Below are 19,152 nucleotides of genomic sequence, written 5' to 3'. Positions count from 1 at the left end.
ACAGCCTAGCTACGTACTCACTGTGTGTGCAACTGGAATGGAAATACATCTTTAACCACCTACCTTGACATGAATAAATAGAACAACATCCTGTTCGTTAGAATGTATGCAGAACTTTATGGTATACACAAAGAGGATCTAAAGTCAAGCACAACAGAGCACCACCGTCCATTTACATCGACAATGGCAATGCAAACGATGCCAACGCAAATCGGCTTATCCGAGATGGACATGAGCCAATCTTTGCCAAAGTGGGCTGACATGACCGAACCTCGCACCACACCCCTCGGATCGTGACCTCCGAGACCTCTGAGACCTCCGGCACCCGCCAAGTGGAGACGGCCGAACTCTCCGTGGGCTCCGAAAGCCAGGACAGTTTGGAAATAAGGATGAGTAAAAAGCACCAAAAAAAAAAAAAAAACAACTAGTTAACCGCTAGTCATCAGCTACTAAGCGACCCCATGAAATGGCTTGTACCTGTGTCAGTGGTGATTCGCCATCGGAGATGCTAGATGTTGTCGTTGCGGAACCACCGCTGTCCTTGAATCTCTCATTGCCATCTCCTCCGCCGTTCAGCTATTGTAGAGCCACGACGGCCCGAGAAACGGGCGCTGGCAGCTCAGAGGCATCCAAATACTCCATGTTCAACATGATGGTGCTGAGTTTGTCAAGCATGTTTCGCAGGTGCTCGTTCCTTTTGGCTCCCCCAAAATGCCCAAGAGAAGCGCTGAGCTGGGCGATCGGTGGACAAGCCCACGAGGACACGGCAAAGGCAGTGAAGTTGCATATCTTGATGAATGCTGCTACGGTTACCAGAGAGTGAGTCGATGCAGAGACTGCGCATATCCGAGTGTGTCGCTGACTGTTCAACGCCGACGCGTTTAGCAAGGCCAGGTCGATACAGCATCGACATGACATACGAGCGGTGCATGTTCCAATTCCAATGTTCGAGCAAGTCCTTGGTTGAAAAGCAGGCCGCTGCGTCGCGAAGGTGATTGCTTGCCTGGTTTTCGATTTCGGAAATCGCGTGCTGACATCTTCTGGTCGTGGAGCGTCAAGCTGACTGACGTTTTGTGCGCCTGTTCCTTCATATGGATCACTGACAACGACATCTAGCGCAACTTTGCAGATCTGTAGCATGAAATCGGCGTACGAAAACCCCCCAGGTCGCCTCTCGTGATGCTCTTTCCACCGCGTGATCCTGGTCGTTGGTGTTGCCCGATCATACGAGATGGAGAGCGAGCTATCCTGCCAGATTACACGGGCCCTTTTTTTTTTCTTTTTACAGTGTCAGGTAAAAAGGTCATTTGCTTCTCGCCAAGGGAATGTAACCAAACGTCATTTCCCATAGTAGTATTTGGACTGAGAGTCGTGAGTACGATTTATTAGCAGACATGACAGTATAAGAAATAGACAAGGCTTACAATTCCTCGCCGCATAAAAGCCGGCCTGACGAAAGTCTAAGGAGTAAGCACTAGTGATTCAACGCCTTGTCTGCACATGGGCCATTGCTGCAAGACGAACCTTTAGCGACCAGCTGAAGAATGGCATGTGGTATTTTGCTGCATAATAGCGGCAACGCGATGACGATCGGGATCGAAATCAGAAACCAGAGCGTGAGCGGGAGTATGAACGCGTCAATATTACATTGCCGTCGTTCGTGTACTCCGATGTTCCTCGCGCCTGGTGTTTATCCTTTTTCAACATCTCAAAAGCCCCAATGGCAATAGCCCCAGCAATGGCAGCTTTTACATAATGGGACTGCGTGTCATTTTGTCCATGGTCAATGTCATCGTGTATGCCACGCATGATTTGGTCCGCCATGCCGATACCCTTGGCTGCCGCTACGGCCGTACCGGCCCTCGACATTCCAGACATGATGTTTAAGAAGTGTAAAAGATATGTGGGTACAGGTGGTGATGAAATCTTTGATTTTTTTTGTAAGAATGTCTTATTCGACTATGAAGTTGGGCGACAGTCGTCGTTATTTAACGCTTCTAGCCAGCAGCGTCATTGGCTTCAGCCCGTATATTTCGCTTATTGCGCAGGGGGTAGGATTTCGAATCAGCCTGCTGAAACGACATCATGAATTTGAGGCCTGCAGGTTATACAGTGTCAGACTGTGACGACGGGCTGATGTGCCTGCGAGAACTACTGGCCCCCCAACACACATTATTGTGCGTAGCTGCACTACAGACGCAGATGCTATGGTGAGCAGGTCACGTATAGCACTTCAATGTTCTGTACTAGCTAGAAAATTGAACACGCCACTCTACATTAGGACTTATACTTTGTTGCCTAGTCTGCACCCCCAGAGCATTTATGCCGCTGCAGCCGGTATCCAGAGACGGCGAGGAGGATGGAGACGACGAAGAGTGATCGCGAGATTAGGGTGACATTAAGCCGGCAGCGACAAGACGTACAAAGGAGAGAAGCATCAATTTGTCCCAGATTAATATCTTGACAGTTTACATGTTGGGCAACCGGAATTGCGCCTGGCAACACCAGATTTCAACCAGCTTCGTAACCATAAAGAGCGCAGTAGCACTGACAACTATGCCACTTGGATAACGCGCCTCTCAGTCCTTGCCTCGGCCGCTTTTGGCACAGTCACTGCAAGAACACCACTATCAAGCGTGGCTGTAACACCATCCTGTTGGATCTGTTTCGGAAAAGTAAATGAGCGATAGAAGCCGCCCAGGCTTCGTTCCGACGCCCAGTATTTCACGTCATGGTCTTCCGTGTCCCTGTGGCGCGGCTTGCGCCTCGGCTGATGCTCATGTTCCACCGCATGTTCCTCATCCAGCTGTGCTTGTGTCTCCCCAGCCGCTTGGGTATTGTCCCATTTGGCGACAGTGTTGTTTGCCGATTCGCGACGAGAAGAATCGTAGCAAGGCTTGACGGTGCCGCTGATTTCCAAAGTCCGGGGCCCTGTGAACTCGATTTTCATGTCGTTTCTTTCCGCTCCAGGTAGCTCCCCGTAGAGCTCAAATCTGTTTTCAAGTTCACGGACATCAAAATTGGGAAAGAAGGCTCTACTGCCATGGCTTCCACCGTCATCACGTCGTTGGTGGTGGTGGGTCAGCTGGCGAGAGTACTTATCCATGTCGTGGAAGAATCGCATCAGAGGAGAGAAGCTCTGGTTGGAAGCGATAGACTGTGGAATAAAATCCATCTTGGCAATAGCTACTGATCCAGGTAAAAGGGGGGCAATAGTCGGTAAGCGTGGATGGAAGGTGGGCTATGAGTATACAGAGAATTGTAAGGATTGTGTGGGCGCGTAGCTGGCTTTTATCGGTCAAGGCCAGGCCACATCATCAGCAGAACACCCACTTGAAAGGCAATATGCTCAAATCAGCAGATATTTCCAGTCATGCTGAAAGGTGCATGTTGTCACGTCATGGACTGGTCATACAACACAGTGTATCATGGCTGGCTTGTCCGGAAGAGCGCACTTGCAGATGATGCAACCCCTGAGCGGCACCAACTTGAAAGGGCCAATACTGTGGTATCCGATACTCTCGCTTCAGTGATTTTCTTTCCACGCAACTTTACAGCCTTATTAGTGCTACATACTTCATCATCATAATATAAACCATCTCCCGCTGGGCGCTATGGTCGATTGCGCGGCGGTTTGGCCATGTCCAATGCTGGCCATGGAACCCATGCTTGTCGCAACATCTCCAACTCGCCAGCAAGGGTGCAGGTTTCCACCTTGAGCGCCTGTAACTTCCACCGAGCCAGTCGTAATATAGATCCTTTACTTTGGCTTCGTGGCCCTTCCACCGTAAGACCCGCAGACACCAACTCCCTTTCATCCATGTAGTCAGAGACAACCGGAAGAAGCATGTTAAAATCATTATTCAGTCTGCCTCGATAGCTTTTCTCTACTTTATTGTGGCAACCGCGTAAATAGGCCTTGTCAATCTTCCCAGTCTCCGCTGCTGGTGTACCACTTGCGTCTGTTGCATTTACTCTGGACTTCTTGACAGGTCGAGCTTGAATGCGCAGGCTCCTGGCTACCGGAGCTGATTTCAGAGTGGTCAGGAGGGGAGAGCACCTCGGAAGAGGAAGCGCCCTGGGCTTCGGCGGCACTTCCCCAGCTCAGACAAGGGAGGCCGGTTGTGGGTGTGAGCTGGCACAACAAGCGGCATGTGTATTGGCATTGGGCTAGGCAGATTGTTGAATTCACCGGCGTCTTGAGAAAACTCGGACTCAACTGCTGAACCGTGCTCGAGGGGAACTATCAAATCAGGACTGCCTGGGCGCCAAATGGCCCGTTCTTGATCAGGAAGGGGAAAATCGCTGCCCAGACTGGAATCTGAGGCTAGACTTGACGGCAATGCCTTATTAGGGGAGCCAGAGTCGCCGTCCTGTTGGTTGCATGTTGATGCCGTTGCCCATCAAAGCTGCACAACTTGAGCGTCATGGAATCTTACCGATACCGCACCGCACTCGTCTTAGCTATCTGACCATGCCATGCTAGCGTCCATGTCCATACACTGAAGATGCATCTTTGGCTGCAGAATATTTTGTCAAACCGGTACGTGGGGATTACTTGGTTCCGACCTTGATTGTTGAGAGAAGAGAGAGCAGGACTTGAAGGCCTGTGAGCATACCCACGTTGGATTGGTTTGGATATCTTCCCCAGAGACAGTCTCATGACTGTTGTCGCAAGACGGCGTATTAATATTGTGTCTCGTTTTATTGTTCCGTCACAAGTCCCGAGGGTATACAGCGAGGGTACCAGACGTGTGTATCCTTGGGGACCAGCACACGTAACCCCCAAAACATTTGCTGGTAGGCCGGGCAAGTTGCTTCGGTCAGTTCGGTCCGTTCGGTTCCTGGATTTTATGGTCCGATCCCCCGCAATGTCGTTGATCTATGCATCAAATGGTCAGGGTCTAGAACACTGTAGGGCCCCGATTCAACTTTGACCCGAAACGGTGTGGCTGAGACGGAACGACATCCATCAGCTCATGATTTGGAAATGTTGGGCAGTCAAGTAGTAAAATGTGCGGTCTTGTCTCTGGGCGCCCTCTGAGCCGATGTCACCAATGTGTGATCCCTTTGATAACAATCATATGACGTCACTGATGCGACGCCTGAGACACTTCTGTGCAATCCAGCGACCGCATAGCTACAAGAGTGCAAAGGCAAAGGCGAAGGGAGGCGATGAGAAAGGCTACTGTATCTGAAGGTGTTCAACTTCATGACGGGATATACGCAAGGGGGCTCAGGCAATAAATGTGCCGGCACTTGACAGAATCCATATTCTTCGCTTGGCGATGCTATGGCTCCCATTATATTTCCAAGTTGGTTACGCTCTTGCCGTGCCTGAAATTATATTGTAATTGGCTCCCTTGGCGCTTTTGCTCCGTCGTAAAATCGGCTCATTCGCACTCGACTCTGACTAAAAACCTGGCCTCTCGTTCACGGTCGCGAATTCCATCTTGACGGCCAGAGTCCCATGCCAACCGCGATGCCAGCTACATGCAATTCTTCGGCACGCCGCACGGGTCAGACAATAGTCTGGCAGCCGCATCAGTTGATGTTCCATGATGCCATCATGTTGGTGGTTATAATTGTCGTAGACCACACAAGCCTTCTCAATACAAGATCTCGCACGTGCAGCCCACGTCATATCCGAGATTTGCTCGTGCACTGGGGACTCGGCTAGGTGCAATTGACGTACACATGTTCGGCTACCGTTTTCCAACTTATAGTTTGAAAAAAAATTAAAGCAAAAAGAAGGAAAGAAACGACTGGTTCGGACGGCCGCAGACGAAACCCGCAGCCACCAAGTCACCGTAATGTCAGCATAAACGTAAACAGTAGTCCTCGAGCAGAAAATAGGGTTTCTCTTGGGATTTCTCTCGGTATAATCGGCGGTATAGCTTTTCTCACTGTATTCTTCGCAAGGTATGTCGCACCTTAGATGTTGTGTAAGCAAATCCCCAGCCAGCTGATGCTTTGGAAGAGAAGCGCCAACTTCTGCACACCGACATTTATGCAGGCGCGTTCCCTTGGAGCCTACTAGTAGCCAAAAAGGTGCGTAAGTAGGCAAAGTTTGCCACCAAGTTCCTCCCCCGAAGCTCGACGGTGTTGCACCAAGACACATGTACAAGCTAGCTCAGAGTAGCACTGAGGCGTTGCCAAGGTCTCCGTGTTGCTTTGATGACTATGTTATTTGGTAGGTCTCTTGTCCCATTGCGAGATGTAGGCCTCAGTAAAGCAAGCATAGCAAGAAAATTGTACTATTTGTGGCGACAATGTAGGTTTTAGTTGTATGAATCTGTACTAGTCAATGAGCGCAGTGCCATCTGTCTACAGATCCTAGAGGACCAAGATATCGTCCGGCGTCTGCCATGCAATCACCTTTTCCATTCCTCATGCATAGATAAGTGGCACTTGTGCCGTCAGAATTCTTGTCCACTTTGTAAAGCGCCTTTCTTTACAAACTAGTTGTCTACAAGTTGATATTGAAAGTCGATTTTGGAGAAACTAGATGAGAGTTGATTCAATGTGCCTCTAGACCCCTGGTCTTTTTCTCTCTCTAGGAGTAGCAGAATGGTACTATTGCACATCACCACGTGTTGGTTACACGGGCCTGATTTTTTACGACTCGAGCCCCTCTTCGTAGCGGACAGTCACCCATTGCAATCGTCAACGTTTAGTGCAGATTTAATTGACACCTACAAGATTCGATTTACACAGACCAGCGGTAACATATTCATCAGCTAGCCCTCGCTGCAAAGTGCCTGGAAGGCTCCGTATTGGCAGAAAGGCCGTGCTGTTTCTCTGACAATTGTCCAGTCTTGTGGCTGCCGGTTTCGCCTTCGACGTGTTTTCCTTCGATAATACGACAATGTCGCTGCAGGAATAAGGCATGCTATTTATGTGTCTCCTTTCAGCAAATTCGTATCCCCTATTCCCGAACTGTCCAGCTAGTTGCACCATATTCAAATCCTGCTGCTCCGTTTTAAAGTTGAATTGGAAGTTACTCGAGCTATTATTGTCCCAAAATTCGTTGCCGTCCACGAGGTAGCGAATGCAGAACGATGACGTGTTGTCCCCAAGCTTGCTGAACTCTGTGAACTGGATAGTGAATTTGAACCGGTCTTGAGCGCTCCTTTTCTGCTGCACCTCAGCAGGGTAACAGTATTCAGCGTCGAATTCAGGCACGGTGGCCCAGTATCAAAAGTAAATCTACAGACTACCTGCTTTTGGAAAGCTAGGTTCTTGACAATAACCAACCCAGTAATCGACATGGAGTAAGTATGAATACGCATCTCTTCAAGCGTGACCGGCCGATCGGTATCCGTCGAGCGGTTGAAAAATCGCAGCATCGAGATATATGATTCTGCAGTCCTGAAGGGCCATGGCGTGCCAATGGCCGCAGACGTGACAATATACTCGTGGTCATCAAAGTGGTCGCTCTCAAGTAACGGCGACTTGCCAACAGCTTGGGGTTGGTCAAAGCTGGAAAATAGCCTGACACTCTCCAGATTGTTTTTAAATCGGACTACCTTCTTAATACCCGACGATGGATTGATGGTATCTGGTTTGCCACGGTGGCGGAGCGCTGGGCGTGCTGGGCGTTCTGGCGAGGGCATTTTGGTAATCCTATCCTGCATCAGCAGGGGATACCAACTCGAGGCGGTTGACCATGACCTCGCATTTTGTTGGTTTCTCCGATTCTGCAATCAGCGAGGAAACTGGTCATCTATGAGACATTGCGGCTCCTTGGATGAGCAACCGGTGACAGCTGCACTTGTGGACTGGTGATGGCGCCAGACACCAGCACCCCTTGAGCATGGCATCATCATCACGCACAGGCTATTAGCAGTCAGGGACGTATTAGTTCTGGTTTTGCCGGCCACTCAGACGCGTCGTCGCAGCCAAAGCATGCACGTGTACATGGTGGGATACATGTAAGCTGATTCGATGCACATCCAGGATTTGATTGATACAACACACAGTAGCTCCTATGTATTCATCCCCACAAATGTTCAGGCAGTTTCCTAACTGATAGCCACCGATAGTTACTCCTGTGCCATGTTGCCGTATTCTTGATAGTAATGACGGCGGTCACTGTTGGATTTTGAAACTTGGGGCCCCCTGAATGTTTGTGTGGCCAAAAAAGAATTGTGGCTAATTTTGACGCGACGTGTAATCATATACATGCATATAGAAATCTCTACTCATGTATCAAGACACGTCAGGTGTCGACTAGGAATTGATACATCTGGCCATGAATGCGTATAGAAAATTGTGAGTGGTTTGCTTTTGCTGGCCAGAGGGCTGACTACACAGTGAACGTAATTGTTGGACTTGGGACTCATGTCACGACCCTCGTCGGGCTCCGAGTCGGAGTCATTGGAGTCGTCAGAGTCGCCAGTCGCACTCTTGCTGTTATCCTCATCCTCAACCGGGGCTCTTTCACTTTCATGCCATTCTTCGTGAACCTCTCCATCCTGAATACATCCACCAGATTCGTAGTTTGTATCATCCAACTCGATATAGAGCATGTCGAGAAGATTGGCATGACCAACGAGGCGTCGCAAGCTGTTGTTAGGCTTGGAGGCTTCCTCCAGTAGTTTGGCCCGTACCACGTCAACGAGGATATGAGGATTTTGTGAATTGTCCAGTGATGGATGCTTGTTACAGACGTTGATTGGCGTGATATGGCCTTGTTGCGAAGTTTCACCTAGGATAGGTATAAACGTTGAAGGTCTCACGATTGGGACAGTGACTGAATCGACGATGCCCGCATGAAGTGCTGGCATAGACTCCGCACAGCATTGATGGGCGACGGGGACAGCAAGAGGATAATGGTTGTGGGAGGCTAGATTTAATTCATGGAGAATAGACCTTTGCTTACGAGGGATTTAAAACGCTTTATAATAAGTTTATACTAGCTTTATCATTGTGTCCCGGGGAAGGGCAACTTGAGTCGCAAAAATGTATGACTTTGTGTACGGTGAGCCATGCCGGTGTATAAGAGGGGTTAAGCACCAACTTGTCCCGCAGAGTTCGGAAATCTCGGACGTGGTGTCATCTAGCAGAGTCGAGATGTGCCAGGGCCTAGGACCCGCCATCCAGGAACATGCCCATTCGTCACTAGAGTGTAAAAACGGGTACCCGTGGGCACCCGTGGGTATCCAAGTTTTTCTTGGGTTATTCGTGGGCTACCCATTTTATCATGTAGGTGGTTTGGGTATACCACGGGTAACCTAATATAAAGATAGGTACCCTATAAATACCTATAAACGTATAATAATATAATATAATAATATAAATTAAATAAATAAATTAATTATAATAATTAATTATAATAATTAACGTTAACCCTTTAATATTTAATTATATTTATAATAATAAGTCTTAAGTTTAAAGTATAAAGTAATATTTAAAGTTACATAGGTCTTATCTAGGTACCTAAAAACACCTAATATTTTTAATAGATAGTTATAGGTACCCTATTTTCCCCTATAAATCCATTTAAGTCTTTTTTTCCTACCTATACCTTACCCAAAGCCCACGGGTAAGCAACCCACACGGGTACCCGTGGACCTTTTACACCCTATTCGTCACGTTCCGCCAGGTGGCATCATATTTTTGATGGTGGAACCAGTGCGGAGTACCGTCTCTTGCAGCCTACGGAGTAGACGGATCGGAGTCGGACCACAAGTTGCACATGTCTGGTGGGGTCATGGCCGGGACTTGGCGGTGGGTGGATGACCGTGCGTGCTCGGGCGGCAATTAGGGTCAGGGTTATTGGAGTCAACGGTTGGCTAGAGCTGAGACTCCTAACCAGGCTAGCCTGGTACGAGGACGTGGGCAAATTAGGCACCTATTACCTCCCACTGTGTACGTGCATGTGGGCACCCAAGTCACCAAATTATGCCACAAGACACGGCTGGAAGACCAATTGTTTTCAACTACATGTACCAGCACTCTCTAATTTAATTTACAACTTGACAATGATATAATTTACTTGAAGCGAGGTGGTTGAGCCATGGCCGGCCATCGTGGTCTCCGCTGCGAACCAATCCACATACTACTGCTGGGATACCAACTACCACCTTCCTCCATCCCGAACGTTGCACCTTGAATTATGAATGGCCGCAAGCTGCTGCTTTGCATGCTCCCTTTGCCGGAATTCCGTCTGGATCAAGTTCCCCAAGATACGATCCATACGTTTCCTATCCTGCATCCCCGCAAAACCGCCGTCATACCCATAGCTCGTTTGTCTTCTGCCAAGACACGTTCCCGCAGACTGACTGAAGGCATCTTCCAGCCTGCCTGTCTCTGGCAAGGTCATTTCGCCAAAACGCCGAGAAGACGGTGGCATGTAGGCAGCTAGTGCAGGTGAAGGCGTCGACAGTGACGAGTACTCTGACAAGTCGTCTGCAAAGGCGGGCCCAACCCAGTGTAGATGCTCTTGTGGCACACCCTGCACCTTGTAAGCCGAGGCAGACTCAAACGATGCCGACATGTTCCAGTGAAAGTTGTAGTCATCAGTTGTCTGGGCTGATGTAGTATCTATAGGGCGGAGTCGACACCGCGAAGCCGAGTCGGTGTCTCGCTGAGCTGATCCTCCAGCGGTACTATCATCAGAGTGCTTTCGCTTTAGACTTCGAATCGGTAGACTTGGCCTATTCGCTATGCAAGGCATCTCGCCATCTTGGTGGTGGTTGTCGGCCCTGCACGAAACCATTGCATTGGTCGCGGCCCTTTGCTGTGAAGTCTTCCTCACCATGGCGACTTATACGCTGCCAGGCGTCTCCCGGTGCATTTAAGCTTCAATTGCGGGTAGTAACAATGGAAAGATTGCCTATTTTTAAAAAAATTCTGCAGGCCAGTCCCCCCGACGTCATCACGCGTAATATTCATTTTGATGGCAGCAAAGCAGGCTGGGGGCAGCATTGAATGTTGGCGACCACGTCATATTTGTGCGCCGCAGTCCTTCCCAACTGCTCTTGACCTTTTCAGCTTGCCACGCAACGGCCTCCGGGTGCCCCCGGTGAGTGCCTGTGCTGGCTCGGGGGGCTGATGAGGTAAAGTTGTGCATTTGCCACCGCCAAATGACGTGAGGCTTCAGCGTTTTGCGCCCGCCACCAACATAAGCGGAAAGTATGAACCTGGCTGGGCTACTTGTATAAAAAGCCTCCATTCGCCGGCTCAGGCGCGTAAGGAGCTGTATCATGAATCCAAGCTCTAAATGCTAAAAACCACAACCGTTCTACACGATGCGAAAACATGACCACAACCACGTCAAAAGACACATACTATTACGTTCCCGGCCTACGCTCCCTCGATCCTCTGGCACCCAAATGGGTTCGGGCCACGGAGATTAACGACGCAGACTTGACTTTTGAGGGTAAGTCGCTAAGCTCGTGGTTTGAAGACGAGCGCAGACGCCGTAGTAGCTGCAGCAGCAACAGCAGCAACAGCAGCAACAGCAGCGACGACGACAACGACAGACAAAATCCAGGGAGAATAGGGTAGTGGTCGCGGGCACGGGAAGAAGGCATGACATCCTTTACTGAATATCATGGGGGTATACAAGTTAGTTGTTTAATAGAATAAAATTGTCTATTAAACGGGTCCAAGATTGTCTACTTTGTCCCACGAACAATCTGGGGTTGTACAAGGGCAGAAGTTGTCCTCATTGGTGTAGTTGCGTGTGTTGGCGGACATCAACAAGACGACGCGCGACTGGTTCACGGATGTGTTTCTCCTAGCCTTGGGAACAACCCGATGCACATCTTCCCATACGTCGCGCGGGCTGTTGATTAGACCACTGGGCCTCAACAGCTTTCGAGGTCCCAGAAAAATGTGACTCCGTGTTGTCTTTTGTGTGTGTGTGTGTTTCTCCGTCGGAACGAAGCCGACAGCGATGCTTGCAAGACCAGAGGATGTCTTCTTGTAACTATTCGCTGAGCCTGTTGTGCTCCGCTGGTTCCATGTGCAGGCAAGGATAAGCGGCAACAAGGGAAACCGATTGCATTATGACATCGATGATATCATCGGAGCAAGCACGGTCAATAACCAGAAGCCCGTCTTGCGCCGGCGAGGCTCACAGAACAAGTTTTGGTTGCGCAAATGGAGGCAAGCCCTTCTCTCCGGGGTTTGCTCCGGATCTGCAAGCCAATAATGGCTATAAATATGGTTCTCCGATATTTTCGGGTGGAGCCGCGTGTTTAAACGTCCAGAGCTGGTGGGAGAGGAAGTGATCAACCCCTCGGTATGCTCGCACTCTCGGTCATCAATTGAGCGAAGAGTGGCGTCGACTCGTCAGACGATTGTCATGTCAAGAACCAGGCGGATACAAGGTCAAAAAGGCGTCAATTGTGCCCCAGCAACTTGTTCCCCAAAGAAATTGCCCACTATTGACTTAACCTAATAACAATGCAATATTCCTCCAACTTCTGTAGTAGCCGAGACAAGAGTACACATCCCCTCAACCCTCCGCAATGAGGATTTAACTAGCTTATGGCGTTTATTTTTTTGCTAGTCATCACCAGTTCAGCTAGTGTGTCTGACACATCGCGATGCGTGTACTCATGGTGTGTTGCGTGGTCAATTACGGTTCCCTGGCCTAGGTACGGCTAAAATACCGTGTTACTAGATGCCCTGCATCTAGCCCTTTTTATTAACGGATTTAATCAATATATTGATACATCTTACCGCTTGATTTTGAGTTTATACGGCGGTCCCTCCCTATTAGTCTCTGATAGCAAGGGCTTCAGTCGCATGGGGAAACATGGCGTCCCAGAACATATAACAACTCGACTTCTGGTTGATTCCATCATCGTCGTCGTCTTCCGGCAGCGCTCGAGATGCGTTGTCTTTTATCAATTTTCCAATGAAGCCCACCAAGACCAGGTTGGAACCCACAAACAGGAACCTTTTTGCATAAGTTGTGTTCACGTGGAGAATTGTTCCATCGTCTAGTGAAGCAATAAAGAACGTGGTTTGAATTAGATAGCTATTCCTAAATGATAGACAAAAACAGAAGCAATCAAGTGTCAGGACGAAAGAGCAAAAAGGATACAATGTTAATGATAGTCCCGTCACGCTTCGCCTTGCAACCCGCCCGCTACAACTTCTCCCATCGTTTCCCCGCTGGCTTTGCTAAAGATGGATTAGAAATCCAGAGGCTTTATTCACCTTTCTTGCTGCAGTCAACTCTGTTGCAGCACTGGTCTCCGTTCTTCCAGATGCAGTTGTTTACATCGGCCTTGAGATCGCAGGGCACCTCGGTAAACTGGAAGGCAACGCACATCTGCGGATCCTGCGAATAAAAGGTCATGGCAGGAATATCGGCAGGGCAGGCAGGTCCGATACCCTGAGTGAAGCCGCCCAAGCAATGCTTGCCGCAGGGCCACTTGCTGATGGAGAAATGGCCGGCATTGGCAAAGGCTGGAGTACGGCCAATATGGTTGCCGTTGGCGGCGTTGTTAAGCCACTGGCCCTTGTTGGCACCCGTGGCCAAGTCACCATAGGTATCACGGATGTAGACCTCGTTTGATGGATTAACTGGCTGACCAGGAGTGCACTTCTCGTCGGCACAAAGCTGGAATTTGCCATATCGTTGAATCATGCTGTCAGGGGCAGCATAGTAGACGTTGTCATTGTGGAGGCCAAGTCTGTTACCGTTTTCAGCCGTCAAGATGTAGCATTTGCCTGAAGAGTAGATGGTCAGTTGACGCTGCTTCTCGGAACAACACCGCACCTATTTTGCTAGTAAGACGTACCAGTCTCCAGGCCAGATGTGCACTTGGGTTTCTCCTTGCAGTTTCCATCGGGATCTTCAACCATGCCCTCGGGGCAGACACATTTGCCGCCGACGAGCACTTTGCCGTTCTTGCAGACTTGCTTGCACTGCGTTCCATCGAACTCAAACCCGGTTTGGCAACATCGATAACCGACTGCAGGGCTGCCCACCAGGTCATGGCCATCAGCGCAGCAGTCGAATGCTGTCTGTGGGCTTCCCAGAAGACGGGTTCCCGGGAGACAGCAAGCGAAATACTTCTTGTCCGCGCTCAGAACGGGAGATGTGCCGGCAGAGCTGCAAGACCTGGTGACTGTGCAATCCAGGCCCTCGTCACAGTCAGGGTCCTTATACGTAATGCTCTTGCCGTCAATCTTGGCGTCAGGCCCGACTTCATAAGTAGGAATGTTCTTTTTGTAACCCTTGGCCTCGAAGAGGGAGACCTGGAAAACAAGGGCAAGGAGGGTTATCTGGATATTCTTCATCCTGGAGGAGTTGTGATGAATGGTAAGAAATGTTCTGAAGAGTGGATTATTCTTGTTCTGTTGATGAAACAAATTTGGCTCGTGTTGAAATAACTAGAACCGGCTCTTGCTTTTCTTTTATACTCGAAAGAGCTCTGGTGTGCTCGTGAGACCCGGGACGCTCCCCGCTTCATCAGGGTCGTATTTTTACCTGAACTCACCATTTCAGAGACTCGGTTTGCATCATTGAGTCTGTCACGAGCTACAATATGATGGCCGACAGAGTATGAGGCGCATGATCAACTATAGGCGGACTGGCGGCATTCTGTCTCATAGTCAGGACGCTGTCCATGAGCTGGAAGAGAGTGGTGCTGCTATGCCGCCCGTGCTAATTCGTTGATTTGATTCCACAGCACTTGGAGGCGATGGTCACACTTCCTAGGTTCTAGAGAGTCTGGACTTCAACCCCTTCGACTGCCTGTCATGCCATTGTGTTCAACATAGTAACCGAGCCTCAGTCAAGACGTTTACATGACCGTATACGGCATACATCCTAGAAACAATGCCTCGAATAGGTTGTTTCGTAAGGTCACCAGGACATAAGAAACCTCAGTGAGGGTCTCATATCATCCGGTCCATCGCAAAATTCCGTTGCCGATGAGGTTACACTGCGGCTGCATTGTGGCTGGCTAATAATCTCCTTCCGGCGGCATGCGTTCTGACCCTGGCAGGAACTTTCCCCATGTCTTACTCCAAAGCACGACGTATCTCTTCTTGAACGGGTTATGTCTGCCTAACATGTAGTTGTGGCGTGAGGAAGTAGGCGATTAGCCAGCATCGCAGAAGCTCACCAAGGCTATGCTGACTGGTCCCTGGATGGCTGCTTACATACATTTGCCAGCTGACATTGGTTTCGGAAAAGATTTTAGTGTCATCTGGGGTTTAGAATTGTGATACGTCATTCAAGACGATGCAAACCACGATAATATCATTCATAGAAAGACTTGATGTATTAATTTGTGATGGTGGCTGCCTCGTTCGGGCACCGTTGTCGCTCATTACAACCACCTGACCCTCTGGCTCAGAGTCTCAATTCCAGTTGAGACAGAACCATGGTGTGATTCTGCGCATGAAATATGTAGCCAAAAATAGGGCTCGTCACAATGTTATGAATCAATAGTGGTTGGTTGCCTTGTCTTGGAAGCACAATACCACATGACAATTGTGTATCTAACAACAAGAGACGTGGGCGCCAACCGGAGTAACAGATGATAGCAGTACGTCTCCTTGAAGACCAAGCTATCGTTCATCATTTGCTTCTCGCCCGGCACCAAACGAAGCGCACGCGCCATATCAGTACCCTCTTTGCCAGAAACTAAAAGAGCATACCTAAGAAAAAATGTAGCAAGGGAATCTACCACTGTAGCTGGATTATTGTACTCGACGGCTCAAGAGTTCAACCCAATAACTGTTCGCGACACCCTCCACACAAGAGGTTTTTCTTTCAGGAGGACTGCGGGATGCTGCTGGCAAGATATTAGGTCCTCCAATAGATGAATTAAATTCAATACGTACGGCCGAACTATAGCGTTACTAGATGTCTTGCGTGGTCATCTGGCCTTTGTTTTTATTTTTATTTTTTTATATTAACTTAATAAATTAAATTCAAAATACAAGCATTCTGGTGGCTGAAGTGGAAAGTTGATGGTGAATCAACCTGAACATGGTCCTATATTTGCCCTCACGCGACCAAGATGACCATGAGGCCCCGCCATACCGTCTCGGTGTTGTAATGTTTTTCCAATAACAGCAGTTCTAATGTATTACTGTGCCTGCCTCGCCACGATCTAATCACTGGGCACCTTTACGTCCAACAGTGCTAGCGTAGGCTGCCTCAACCATCATCTGCCTCTCTCTCGCTGGAATGTTTTCTATCGCTTCCTTGGTCTGAAGAAGACCCTGTAGCTGTTTCTTCATTTCTTCTGTTTGTTCGGCAGAGGGAACAGTGCTGGACCGAAGCATCATCGGGATTTCACGGCTGGACTGGCTGATGAAGAATGGGATACGATCGAGGGTCTCGCGATTGGCTGCGTAGAAGGAGTAGATTGAGCTCAGGGTATCGCGAGCTTTGTTGACAATGTCAGAACTCCCTGAGGCATTCTCGGCTGTGTCACTCATGGTAAGTTAAGCCAAGCTGGGAGTCTGCTTCAAACTGAATGCTAAAGGAGACCGATACTAAATTTAAGTATCGACTTGTAGTGGTACTTCCTCACAGAGGGAATGTCGCTATCCCAACGGAAGGCTGACATGTGTGGCAGCCCAACAACTCTACCTCACGTGAATCTGGCCCGGGCGCAGCAGCAAGGCCGAACAGGCAATTCTACTAAAGCTATCCCAACATCACCACACTCGGCGAATATACCGAGTCTGCGCCCTAATACGTCTGGTCCCTGTCTATCAAGTAATGATTGCCCAGGATTGCCGTTGAGGCTGGATACACGCAATAACCCGAAGTAACGCCGGTAAAGGGGCGGGTTTCGTTTGCTCTCCGACACAATTCAATCTGCAATCGGTCGCATGTCATTGCAATGGATTGGGACCACCTAGCAGAAGAACATTCCCAGGGGCTGTTTTCTGCCTGGCTAAAATTGCTGTTCCGAGAGTCTCCTGCGTTGCCTCTTCGACTAGCAGGCCGTCATCGCCCTGAAAGCCCAGCAGTCACAGTTTCAGAGTTTACCACTGGATCTTACAACATATGCTGCACAGTCACCTTTGAAGATGGATTCCAAGCTCTTGTACGATTTCCTATCCTTGGCCGAAGCCGGTTCCGCATTGAAAAGACCAACGACGAGCTTCTGGTCATGGGTTATCTCGCCCGATTCACACCGATTCCGATTCCGAAACTTCTTGGCACCGGGAGATGGGGATGCGGTCCGTATATCGTCACGACTCTTGTTGAGGGGACTTTGCTGTCCCACTGTCTAAGAGATCCAACAATGCAGACACCCGGCCTGGATCCTCGCACAACCGATTCTGACTTGGAACGAGCTTATCGAGGCATGGCCCAGATCATGTTAGAGTTATCTAAGCCGACATTCCCAGCCATCGGGGCCCTGGGATGGGAGGCGGGAGTGTGGAAAGTGACCAAGAGGCCATTGACTCTCAACATGAACGAACTCGTACGAGTTGGGAATTGCCCCCCAAAGATATTCACCGATTGCCGCTTCAGAACGGCATCCGAATACTTCCAGGAACTGGCAACACAGCAACTTCTTCACTTACAGTATCAGCGGAACAACGCCGTCAAGGACGAGTCCGACTGCCAGAAAAAATACGTGGCACGGTGTCTTTTCCGCAGGATTGCTCGACAGATTTCAACTCATCCAGGTCCCTTCCGTCTTTACTGTGACGACTTTCGCCCTTCGAATGTTCTCGTGTCCCCGTCAGACTTCACGGTCACTGGGGTTATCGACTGGGAGTTCACCTACGTTGCGCCCGCCGAATTTACTTACTCCGCGCCTTGGTGGCTCCTGTTTGAGAGCCCAGAGGCCTGGGAGTCGGACTTGAGCGAATTCTTGATCCGCTATACACCGCGTCTTCAACTTTTCCTCAAGGTGCTTCGATTTTGTGAGGAAGAGCAGATTGCGAAGGGATCTTTGACTACATTACAACGTCTCTCAGATCGAATGGAGATGTCCATGGAAAATGGCTCGTTTTGGTTCTGCCTGGCGGCAAGAAAGAGTTTCATGTTTGACGACATCTATTGGAAGTTTATTGATCAGAGGCATTTTGGCCCCCTAAGCTCGCTCAACGATCGACTTTCCCTTCTAACCCAACATGAGCGGGATGCCATGCCTGACTTTATTCAAGCCAAGATGCAGCAGGCTAGGGAGAAGACTCTTGAGACACACTTGACTTTTGATGAAACTGTTGATCTTTAGCTGATCAGACAAGTAACCATGGCACGCGTAAATAGAGCTAATGTAGTAGTTACTCAAGGCAGTACAATCTTGTATGTCACCAGCGCGGCCTCACTAGGCTTGGACAATATGCGCCAGGTCCGCGACCGTTATGGACTGGGATACATGAGACCTGCGTCTTCCCGGTGCTGCTCCCCCAGCCCTCACCGCGGCATCTGGCATGGAAAACAAGCACTCATTGCAGCCTCGCATCTTTGTGCAACTACTCCGTACTTTCAAAGGCTTGTGACTACTTTTCATGTCTTTGCAAGGACAGGCACTTCCCTGCAGTTACTTCCCCTGTTTGAAGTAGCCCGGGCAAGTAGGATAAGCTGCGCACATGTGCCGCTGCTGTCTCAAAAGTATGCACCAGGCAAGCACAGCTGCGGGGGACGGGCCGTGTCTGCTAACCCTACAAGACTGCCGACGAGCCGATCGTGACAGAAAGAGTCATTTAGGCAGCCAATGTAGTCATGGGATGACTCTCGTGTAGTCGTCTCTAGGTTGCTACCCACACCTTAAGCCGGGAGACGAAGGGGAAACCGTTTTCAGGCTCTGCGAATAGCAGGCCCTCGCCCACCATGTGATTCAAATCAGGCCAGAATTTGCTGAATGTGTTCATGTTCACGAAGTCATGCCCCAACTATGCAGCCTCCTCGGGACGTTCCCCGTTGTGGTGTAACTACGGGCTGCAAAGACATGCATGAGCCCTCTTTCGCAGTTATGCAGCAACCCCTCGTAAAGGCACATTACACAACATAAGCACGAGGAAGCATACATGTACGTAAGAAATCGGCCATGTTGCCTCTTTGTGTCTTGTTCCCCGCATCAAATCTTCCAGGTTTTGTCAGTCACATGCGGACCAGAGTAAGACATGCTGCATTTATTGCCGCATAGCACGATACAGACGGATCAGCCTGCCTGATGTTGCTGGCATTTATCCCTG

The 19,152-nt window shown here is 49.5% G+C and overlaps 6 protein-coding genes across 6 annotated transcripts; 1 reads left to right on the top strand and 5 right to left on the bottom strand.

Moving 5' to 3' along the window:
• Positions 1-2,554: 2,554 nt before the first annotated feature.
• On the bottom strand, positions 2,555-3,175 carry J3458_020563 (uncharacterized protein; the record flags this gene model as incomplete). The annotated part of the gene is made up of 1 exon (XM_007817966.1): positions 2,555-3,175. The coding sequence occupies one exon, from the start codon at positions 3,173-3,175 to the stop codon at positions 2,555-2,557; it is 621 nt and encodes a 206-aa protein (XP_007816157.1).
• A 4,808-nt stretch (positions 3,176-7,983) lies between these two features.
• Positions 7,984-8,789, bottom strand: J3458_020562 (uncharacterized protein; the record flags this gene model as incomplete). The annotated part of the gene is made up of 1 exon (XM_007815441.2): positions 7,984-8,789. One exon carries the CDS (start codon positions 8,787-8,789, stop codon positions 8,205-8,207), a length of 585 nt encoding a protein of 194 aa, XP_007813632.1. The 3' UTR covers positions 7,984-8,204.
• Positions 8,790-10,037: 1,248 nt separating this feature from the next.
• Positions 10,038-10,787, bottom strand: J3458_020561 (uncharacterized protein). Its single transcript, XM_007815442.2, has one exon. The coding sequence runs from the start codon at positions 10,763-10,765 to the stop codon at positions 10,082-10,084; it is 684 nt and encodes a 227-aa protein (XP_007813633.1). The 5' UTR covers positions 10,766-10,787; the 3' UTR covers positions 10,038-10,081.
• Positions 10,788-13,168: 2,381 nt separating this feature from the next.
• J3458_020560 (uncharacterized protein) lies at positions 13,169-14,268 on the bottom strand (the record flags this gene model as incomplete). Its single annotated transcript, XM_007815443.2, has 2 exons — positions 13,169-13,695; positions 13,767-14,268. The coding sequence occupies 2 exons, from the start codon at positions 14,266-14,268 to the stop codon at positions 13,172-13,174; spliced, it is 1,026 nt and encodes a 341-aa protein (XP_007813634.1). The 3' UTR covers positions 13,169-13,171.
• Positions 14,269-16,098: 1,830 nt separating this feature from the next.
• On the bottom strand, positions 16,099-16,425 carry J3458_020559 (uncharacterized protein; the record flags this gene model as incomplete). Its single annotated transcript, XM_007815444.2, has 1 exon — positions 16,099-16,425. The coding sequence occupies one exon, from the start codon at positions 16,423-16,425 to the stop codon at positions 16,099-16,101; it is 327 nt and encodes a 108-aa protein (XP_007813635.2).
• A 265-nt stretch (positions 16,426-16,690) lies between these two features.
• On the top strand, positions 16,691-18,619 carry J3458_020558 (uncharacterized protein). The gene has a single exon (XM_007815445.2). It carries the CDS (start codon positions 16,836-16,838, stop codon positions 18,186-18,188), a length of 1,353 nt encoding a protein of 450 aa, XP_007813636.2. The 5' UTR covers positions 16,691-16,835; the 3' UTR covers positions 18,189-18,619.
• Positions 18,620-19,152: the final 533 nt, after the last annotated feature.

The sequence above is a fragment of the Metarhizium acridum genome, assembly GCF_019434415.1.
Source record: "Metarhizium acridum strain ARSEF 324 chromosome Unknown scaffold_574, whole genome shotgun sequence".
Lineage (NCBI taxonomy): Eukaryota > Fungi > Ascomycota > Sordariomycetes > Hypocreales > Clavicipitaceae > Metarhizium > Metarhizium acridum.
The sequence above is the reverse complement of the archived record's forward strand: the minus strand, read 5'-3'. Positions and strand labels throughout refer to the sequence as shown.

What these genes read in the sequence shown, in the direction of transcription:
- J3458_020561 (XM_007815442.2), bottom strand. Translation starts at nt 10,765, where the DNA reads ATGGTGAGGAAGACTTCACAGCAAAGGGCCGCGACCAATGCAATGGTT.
- J3458_020558 (XM_007815445.2), top strand. Translation starts at nt 16,836, where the DNA reads ATGGATTGGGACCACCTAGCAGAAGAACATTCCCAGGGGCTGTTTTCT.